This window comes from Cydia fagiglandana, chromosome 13 (genome assembly GCF_963556715.1).
Source record: "Cydia fagiglandana chromosome 13, ilCydFagi1.1, whole genome shotgun sequence".
Taxonomy (NCBI): domain Eukaryota; kingdom Metazoa; phylum Arthropoda; class Insecta; order Lepidoptera; family Tortricidae; genus Cydia; species Cydia fagiglandana.
The window spans coordinates 19,796,716-19,806,526 of NC_085944.1; the positions used below are offsets into that span (position 1 = coordinate 19,796,716).

General features: G+C 39.6%; 1 protein-coding gene and 1 non-coding gene across 2 annotated transcripts; one reads left to right on the top strand and one right to left on the bottom strand.

The window, feature by feature from the left end:
* Positions 1-320: 320 nt before the first annotated feature.
* On the bottom strand, positions 321-4,381 carry LOC134669836 (uncharacterized). The gene is made up of 5 exons (XM_063527456.1): positions 4,230-4,381; positions 3,258-3,413; positions 1,994-2,089; positions 1,114-1,265; positions 321-523 (listed from the first exon to the last, which is right to left on the bottom strand). Exons 2-5 carry the CDS (start codon positions 3,294-3,296, stop codon positions 349-351), a joined length of 462 nt encoding a protein of 153 aa, XP_063383526.1. The 5' UTR covers positions 3,297-3,413; positions 4,230-4,381; the 3' UTR covers positions 321-348.
* Positions 4,222-4,387, top strand: LOC134670427 (U1 spliceosomal RNA). Its single transcript, XR_010099059.1, has one exon. It is a non-coding gene; the product is annotated as a U1 spliceosomal RNA (small nuclear RNA).
* Positions 4,388-9,811: the final 5,424 nt, after the last annotated feature.

A 9,811-nucleotide genomic window follows, 5' to 3' on the forward strand; every position in this document is an offset into this window, starting at 1 on the left:
AACAGCGTGGGCGATGGTACGGTGACTGCTTGGTGACCTGGCTTTAGGATCAAATATACATCCAGAACTGGGGCAGCCTTACCGTACTAGTACTAGGGCTGAGAAGAGATCATAGAATCTATTCGCTATCCTATACTCAACACATAATATTTGGGAAAATAATGGAAGAATGTTTGGTGTGGGGAAATAATGAGAGCAGCTTTTATACAAAAGTGTAAATATTTAGATAGACTTGGAGTGTTTATGAGTGGTGTGGTGCTGGGCTAGTTGCGGGGCGGAGATCATTATCCTGACACAGGCAGTTACAATGAAAGCCAGTATTGGTTGTAACAGTAGATATATTCCGAATCAGATAGACTTGGAGTGTTTGCGAGTGTTGTGGTGCTGGGCCAGCTGCGGGGCGGAGAAGGCGCGGCGCGGGGTGCGGAGCTGCGCGGCGGGGGGCGCGGGGGGCGGCGCCGGCCGCTGCAGGTAGTACCCGTGCGGGCCCATCTCGCGCCGCTGCCAGGGGGACGTCGTTATCCTGATATCAAGGACAATTACTTACATCCTTACTAAATAGTTCATTATCAGAACATAAAGTTGGTTAAGCAAATCTTGTCAGTAGAACAAGGCGGCAAATTTAAGAAAATTTGAAATTCGCGCCTTTTTCTACTGACAAGATTTGCTTGACCAAATATACCTACCCATGTTCTGATATGGGTGTTAATAGTTTGGACACCATTGTTTTCAGGATATGCCACTATACTGGCTCTACTCTAGCCTCTCTTCTATAAGGATCAACTTTCGCTGTCTGTCCCTGCAAGCTTTGTGCTCGCAGGAGTAAGTAAGTTTAAGCCTTATAGGGATGTTTCCTCTACTTAAAATAAATTATTTCACATCGTGCATGGAATAAAGCACCAGATAATAATTAGAAAAACATAGACAGCAGTTATTTTTAAGCACTATTTCTATTTAATAAATCGGATTGAAATGTAAAAAGTAGGTGAGTTGACTGTGACGTCACTACATTCGTTTTCATATAAATTCCATATTAGCAAATTGTTTTGACAGTTCAAAAAAAGAAGCTGATTTGACTAGTAGGAATGTAGCCTATTTGGATTGCTGACGTACCAGATCATGAGCGGCGGCGGCCTTGGGCGGCGCCGGGCGCGCACGCAGGCGGCGAGCGGCACCGCGCTGACGCACCACACGGCGCACTGCTCCAGCACGTACTTGTTGCGGGGGCTCCGGAACTGCTCCGGCTCGTATAGTGCTGCCATGGTCTGGAAACAAAACATCGTGAGAGTACGATCCAGATACTACACAAATAAAATACATACATACATATATAGGCTGATAAACACATTACCCTCCTTTGCGTCGCGCAGTCGGGTAAAAAAATATACCTTAATTCAAAACGCAAAACTCATGCGCACGGTTGCTTAAAGAAAATAATAAATTGCTTAGTGCAGCGGTTCTTAACCTTTTTCTATCCACGGACCCCTAGGAAATAAAACACAAGTCCAAGGACCCCTTAATAAAAAAAAATCAGCAATATACCTATACTTCAGACCGGTGAGAACTTCTGTTGACTTTACGTGATGTAAAACTTGTAGCGCTCGGTTCAGTTCCATCTAGCGAGCGGGTTAATTATTAGATAATTGTTTTGTATATAACTATTTATACGAATGCGAGCGTGGTAAGACTTGAAAGTGTCTTATCCGATGAATGGATCAGACTACTACTCTTTCAGATATGATAATCACACTGCAAGCAACATTCTTCGAGACGGACACGACCTTCAGTGATGAAAAGAACGACATGGAAGACATCGGATTTTAGGCGACGAAATTAAATGAACTTTCAGCGATATACTACTGGTACCTACATGAAAAAATCATCGATAACTGAGTTTATCACTATAGTCCCGCCCAATCTGCCATTAAAATTTGCCCCCTATATAGAACCGATGTCTGTGTATGAGATATGTACAAACGTGGACAAGTCGTACTTCGTCGTAAGCGACGTCGACCAGCAGCTTCACCAGCCGCACCAGCACCACCCAGAAGTGCACGCTGTAGATCACCATCCACACGAACAGTAGGTGCTGCAACGATACCATATTAGGTACATAAACCGACCGTGACTTATCAGGGGCCGTAGCTAATAAGATGAACAGTCATGTATTGATAAACGCTGATCAAAAGTAAAAATGTATCGGGATGACAGATGAGAGGAAAAGTGACGTGATCATAATATATAAGTACATTGGCGCACCGACTATTGGGTTTCAATTATCAACAATTAGGCACCGGAATTTTTGTGGTATATTGTGTACCTGTGGCCACGGTAAACTTGTTTTTGTATGGAGCTTGGGCTCGTGCGTAGCGCTCCGATTCACAGGTTCGACCCTAACGTGGAGCTCGGCCTTCAATACTCGGCTATACCTACCTGAACGAGCTCAACATAAAAACCCGTCTATCTACTATCTGTCTCAGGAGAATCCTCGGCTTCTTTGGACACTTGGCCCGGCGGGAACCCGACAGTCTAGAGAAGTTGATGATCGGTGGCCAGGTTGAGGGCAGAAGAGGCAGAGGCAGAATACCTACACGCTGGTTTGATGCCATTGAGGCAGTCACAGCACGCGTCAAGTTCCAGGGCTCTATGCGGAAGGCAGAAGATCGGCCAGGTTGGAGAGCAATCCAAGAAAACGCAACTTATGGCGGTCACGACCCTCAGTCATGAGGTTACGACGAAGAAGATACCTACCTAACTGCCATCGTTACTGTGCTTTGATCTCGGACTGTCTAGAACACAAAATGACTAGTGTAATATTTTGCCTATATCCCTTTTAGTCTACATCGCAAACGGTCTAGAACACAAAATGACCATATATATATAGGCAGGTTAGGTTCGTTAGGTTTCTTCAAAAGGCCGAAGGCTAAACAGCACAGAAATAGGACTTTACGTAGGATCTTTACGTTAGCGATGTATGCTGCCGCGGGGCTCCGTCGACATCGCTAACGTAAAGATAAACCGACGAAATGTAGGTAAATAAAGGTCTAAATAATTGTAGTCATTTTGTGTTCTAGACCGTTTGCGATGTAGACTAAAAGGGATATACTTAGGCAAAATATTACACTAGTCATTTTGTGTTCTAGACAGTCCGAGACTAACCCGTTACTGTTGCTAACTGACCATCGTTGAACCTTATTACAGTTAAGTAAGGTTCACGGATTGTCAGTTAAAAATGTGGACCATGGGTAGGTACATACCTGCAGGGCCAACTCCCAGTAAGGCGCGCGCCGGAACATGCTGCGCCTAAACAATATGACTAGAAGGCGCCGGGCAAGAGTCGCAGCGCCCGCCGCCCATAGCACAGTGGGCAGCGCCGACAGAGTGCCGGAGCCGCACTTGCACCACTCCAGCACCTACTCAGACAAACCTCCTTATAATCCATATAATACAACTAGATGCAAATGATGCAATGTCATGACTGTAAGTAACTAGACTTGCAATTTGTGTTGGATTTAAGTTGCTAACTTTCAAGTTTTTTTACGAAGTTTAAAAGTATGGAGAAGTAGCAGTACTTTTAACCTTAGGTAAAATCTTGAGAATTTAATTCATAGCCCGCAAGTATTTAAATAAGCATTTGTGAGAATGAGAAGCGTGATGAGTGGTTGAATACTTGCCTCGTCAACAACCATTTTGGGCGCACTCACACGGGCTATCAAGAAACTTTACAGGGTTTAGTAGAGACCATACTTGTTTATTATCTTTTATCATTGATGTTTAATATCATTAATTTTGTGGAACAAATAAAACATAGAAATAATGTTTTCGTTTATGTCACCATGGTAGATGGCGACTTTTGAGTGACATCTCGAAGACGTAATGGTTGACTTTACATGACGTAGGTATTTTGTAGGTTTCATGAATAAAGTTTTTACTATAGGTACCTACCGTAAATACTCGTACTTCCGATTCGTTGACGTACCCTTTAATTTCCTTAAAGTTCAATAATAACTATAAATTGCAGATTCCAACCCAATCATAATGGAACCATCGTTTCAATATTTATAAGACAAGTTATCATTACAAGTAAATTATTTTTCAAAAGCTTTAAGAAACCAAAACTGACTCTTCAATTGCCCGTTAGATGTCGCTAGACCGAAAAGTAAATGGCGCTATTAAGATTTTTCCGCGTCCGTATATAAGGGCTGGTGGAGTTTACTCGTCATACTAACCTTGCGCAGGGTGTACCGTGATCAAGAAGGCGGTTGCCCCAGGCCCGGGCCGGCCATTGCACTGCGGCTGGATGAGCTCGGCCTGTGACTATCCCTCGTGGATATGTCGTGCGTGTAATTTTTGGTAGTTGGACTAGCGCGTCGCGCGCGCAGTCCTTGATAAGCTTATAGTCATATGCCTTATGGGAATATAGTTCAGGGCCGGAAACCGCTACCAACTTTTAGTATGTTGTTGGGCATGGCATTGGGTCTCCAAAACTGCCGGGAGACAGCGGCGCCGGCCATCTACTTCAGCGGAATGACGTCATCAAAATGACTCCCGTTTCGTTGCGAATATTGCATATTGTACCCGAACTATGCATGGCACATAATTGTGTGGGGTATTGAATGAAAGCCAGTTAAATATGCTATATTTCATTTATACAGTGTGTACCAAAATATTCAGCCATTTAAGAGCCATTTGCAAAAGAATCAAAATGATGTAAAAAAATATTCTATTATTTGGGTTTTACAACCAAACCAAAAGTCGGACGTTAAAGCAATGTACTACAAAATTAAAGACGACGTCTGACGCCATACGTTGATATCAATCAAGTCAAAATTGGGCCAAATATGTGGAAATTATGCATCAAAATGTAGATATTTGCCCATACAAATGCATTAAAGTTAAAAAAATCCAAATTGGTCATTTTCAGGATAATCCGCGTAAGCTTCTAGTATGTTATTAGCAATATGACCTGGGTCCTAAAACTGCCGGGAGACCATCTTTATTGTCCCCCAGTCACGAATAATGACGTCATACAAATAATCACTGCCGAATTTCGTAAAATGTAAATTATAGCTATACTATGAGTCACACATACATGTGTGTTACATGTAATGAAAGGTTATTAAATTTAGTATGATTCACCTAAACATTGTTTGTAAAAAAAATGTACGGTTTAAGAGCTAGAAACAAAGAAATACCACTTTTTATGGAAAAAGTAGATGTATATCAATTTTATAGCTAAACTAAAATCGTCGATAAAATGTTGCGTATAATATTTAAAAAACAAGTTATTCAACTATACATCACAGATTAAATTTTACATTTCCGATAAAAACTGTGGAAGTTGTGGAAAAAAAACTAAAGCGCGCCAACAATTCTACCTTAATGCGCTCATATTATGCAAAGAATAGTTCTAATTATCGAGTATTAAATGAATGAACATTACATAAATTACATGAAAACGACATTTTCAAATGGAACCATAATTAAAAAAATTATAATTTACTTCATAAGTAAGCAAAATACTGTTTCTTTAAGTACCTAATCTCCTCCTTTCAAAGTCGGTTAAAATGTGGCTTTTGTGACCTGGGCTACAAAGACAAATAAATTGACACCTCATTTATCAAAATCAATTCAGTTGTTTCATGTAAAAAATACATAATTACACACGTAGATAGCAGTTCCTGCTGTAGTCGCGGTAAATATCAATATCAAATAGACTCTTATTGTCATGGCCTAACGCTACATTATTAGAGAAATGTAAAGTTACATGCCAGTAAGTAGGTACATGCCTAATACAAAATGCCTTATCTCGGTAAATGCCATATCAGTTCACTTAATGCGATACATAATTATATATTTAAGCCTCGATTAGCCTTATACATACATACATACAGTCATACATACATCACTGGCTCAGTGACCTAAAGAGGATCTTGACCTCTGACACAAAAGAGCGTCACTCTGCCCTATTATGCGCCACTTCGCGCCAGTTGGGTATTCTTATAAAAGTGGAATCTTGAGTGGTGCAAGGGTTTCAAGGCTGAGCTGAGAAGGCTGGCAGAATTTTCCCTCTGATCCTCCGAAATACAGGTCACCCCTCTGGTCTGCTAACATCTACGGCCTGAGGGTTTCAACGTTAGATGCCAAGCCACGCCAGGCCATAATAATAAAGGTCTAATTATTGAATTTTAATTTTTTGTCCGACTACGGCAGAATTTGCTATCTATGCGTGCATGTGTAGGTACCGTTTGCATGAAACTACTGAACTGATTTTGATAAATTAGGTGCCAATTTATTTGTTTTTGTAGCCCTGGTCACAAAAGCTACATTTTAACCGACTTTGAAAGGAGGAGATTAGGTACTTAAAGAAACAGTGTTTTGCTTACTTATCAAGTAAATTATTATTTTTTTAATTATGGTTCCATTCGAAAATGTCGTTTTCATGTATTTTATGTAATGTTCATTCATTTAATAGTCGATAATTAGGACTATTCTTTGCATAATATGAGTGCATTAAGGTAGAATTGTTGGGGCGCTTTAGTTTTTTTTTCAACAACTTCCACAGTTTTTGTCGGAAATGTAAAATTTAAATTGTGATATATAGTCAGTGGCGGATTTGCAGTCTTTGCCGCCCTAGGCCCCAAGCCTTGTAGCCGCCCCTTTCTCAGCATCAGCACCCATCATATTGACTACATTTAGATCAGGCAACGGAAAGATATATTATAGAGGGAAATGCTTGGGACACATTTTTTACTTAGTAACTTTTTTGGACTCGTTAGGAGGTGAACATATCAAAAGTTGGGGGGTTTGGTTTGAAGGTCACATTTTTCGGTTTTTCGCTTATTAAGTATATCTTAGAAACTATATGTCCTTGTGACATGATCATAGGAACATAGGTTTTATGAAAAAAATAAGCAAATACTTATTCATTTTAAGTGACAGTTTTACCAATAACATTGACTTTCATGTACCTACAATAAACATTAAAAACTATTTTCTTGAATAACTGCTAAACTATTTATCCTAAAATTATAAAAAAAATCTGAGATTCTTACAATGAGCTCTTTGATTTGATATATAACACGATATAACTAGTTTGAAAAACTTAATTTTTAAATTTTCTCATTTACCCCCCAAAATATGGAGGCCATATTTAAAATTCATTTTCATCACACTCGCTCAGTAAATGTAGAATTGCACGTAGGCGTAGCGGGAGTTATAGAAAATTCGTTTTCCCTAGGGAGTTATGAAGTTTCAAGTGCCATAATTAACAGTTTTTTGTCTTTAAACTTATTTTTTGTATCGCAAGTGTGATGAAAAACATTGTGTGTATCTCGGGGCGTAATAATATTGCAAACTCGAGCCTATAAATCGCTCCGGCAAGCCGTCGCGATTTAACTTACTCTCGTTTGCAATATTCAACTTACGCCCCATGTTGTACAATGTACTATTATTTACGTTACACGTCCATCTTTGGGTCACAAACTTACAGTCATTATATATGTGATGTGTGCCAAATTTCAACTTAATTGGTCCGGCAGTTTCGGAGACCTCTCTCTTCCCCTGGCTCAAGGGCTCCGGCGGCCGGGGACTTTTGATATGTTCACCTCCTAGATAGTTCAAATAAAAATAGGTACAAAGTCAAAAATTGTGTTGCAAGCATTTCCCTCTATAGGTACTTTTTTGAGAATTTGTTGCCTGGTCTAATTTTGAGTTATTTTCTGTTATCATCAGCGAATTTTTTGTCACAATTTGCCGCCCCTAATATTTTGCCGCCCTAGGCCCGGGCCTACTGTGCCTTATGGGAAATCCGCCACTGTATATAGTTGAATAACTGGTTTTTCTAATATTATACGCAAAATTTTTTTGACGATTTTAGTTTAGCTATAAAATTGATACATATCTACTTTTTGCATAAAAAATGGTATTTCGTTGTTTCTAGCTCTGAAACCGTAATTTTTTTTTACAAACAATGATTAGGTGAATCATAATACATTTAATAACCTTTCATTACATGTAACTCACGTGTATGTGAGACTCGTGGTATAGCTATAATTTACATTTTGCGAAATTCGGCAGTGATTATTTATATGATGTCATTATTTGTAACTGAGGAACAACAAAGATAGTCTCCCGGCAGTTTTAGAATCCAGGTCATATTGCTAATAACATACTAGAAGCTTATGCGGATTATCCTGAAAATGACCAATTTGGATTTTTTTAACTTTTATACATTTGTATGGGCAAATATCTACATTTTGATGCATAATTTCCACATATTTGGTCCAATTTTGATTTTATTGATATCAGTGTATGGCTTGAGACGTCATCTTTAATGTTGTAGTACATTGCTTTATCGTCCGACTTTTGGTTTGGTTGTAAAACCCAAATAATCGAATAATTTTTTACGTAATTTTTATTTATTTGTAAATTTCTCTTAAACTAATGCATATTTTGGTACACTTTGTATAAATAAAATATAGTTCATTTAATTGGCTTTCATTTAATACCCCACAAGTGTATGTGCTATGCATAGTTTGGGTGCAGTATGCAATATTCGCAACGAAGCGGGAGTCATTTTGATGACGTCATTCCGCTGAAGTAGATGGCCGGCGCCGCCGTCTCCCGGCAGTTTTGGAGACCCAATGCCATCCCCAACAACATACTAAAAGTTGGTAGCGGTTTCCGGCTCTGAACTATCTCTGCGACCGTTTCCCATAAGGCATGGCACTATTAAGAATCAATGTAGCGACAGTCGCGAGGGTTTAATTGTCCCATTCCTGAACTGATGCTGGAAATACAGGGATAGGGAGCACCGTATCAGGATCAAACAAATCACTGTGTTATGTCTTTCCTGTAGACATACACAGGAGTTAAGGGCAATAAAGGTTAATTTTCTTATTTAACCCTTATCCACGCCACGTGGAAAGGCCCTCCTTTTAGAATAGAATAGAATAGAATAGAATGTTTTTATTAGTGACAAAACTTAATAGATAAAACAACAGGTAATACTACCACGGTCACGAAATGGTCCCGCTTTTATTTAAAGAACTATATATGATAAAATCATTACTTACATGCCCACAAGCTGTTAACTATTGCCCACAGGAGAGAAAACTAGTGTGTTCGCGCGAACAGTACATTTTTCTCTCCTGTGGGCAATAGTTAACAGCTTGTCGTGTCGGAAGCCGGTGTTGCTCGAAGGCTTGTGGGCATGTAAGCAATGATTTTATCATAGTTCTCTAACTAAAAGGAGGACATTTTCACGTGGATAAGGGTTAAATAAGAAAATTAACCTTTATAGCCCTTAACTCTTGTGTATGTCTACAGGAAAGACATAACACAGTGATCTGTTTGACCCTCAGCTGTTATCAGGAATACATGGACAGAAAAGAGAACCGAGCAATATCGGGGAAAGATTAGATGACACAGTTACTGTTAACCCAGACCATGTACATCTTCATTCAAGCAACTTGTATAACTCGTGCCACCGACGTGGGATGAAATACTACCTACGCTACGCGGCTTTGAACAGAGTAGCACGGCGGTCTTTGGTGTCGGAGGCCCAGATCCACTTCGTGTTGTTGCGCCACACCAGTAAGTGAGTGAGTATGTACATTGTACAATCAGCCCCTAATAATTACTTCCAAAGTAACCAAATAAGTATATCGCATGCATGCATATTTTATCCTAAAATGAATGTATCAATTAATAACTTAGAAATCGATGGTAGTGACAGCAAAAATAATCTCAGCCATGCTCATATGATACCTACCCCCAGAATTACAAGCGACCATAGTCTACGGTAACC

Bases quoted from the DNA above. Each gene is read 5' to 3' on its own strand.
- LOC134669836 (XM_063527456.1), bottom strand. From the start codon at position 3,296: ATGTTCCGGCGCGCGCCTTACTGGGAGTTGGCCCTGCAG. The intron at 2,090-3,257 runs GTATGTACCTAC...GTATCGTTGCAG, and splicing joins ACTGGGAGTTGGCCCTGCAG to CACCTACTGTTCGTGTGGAT. The intron at 1,266-1,993 runs GTACGACTTGTC...TTTTGTTTCCAG, and splicing joins TCGACGTCGCTTACGACGAA to ACCATGGCAGCACTATACGA.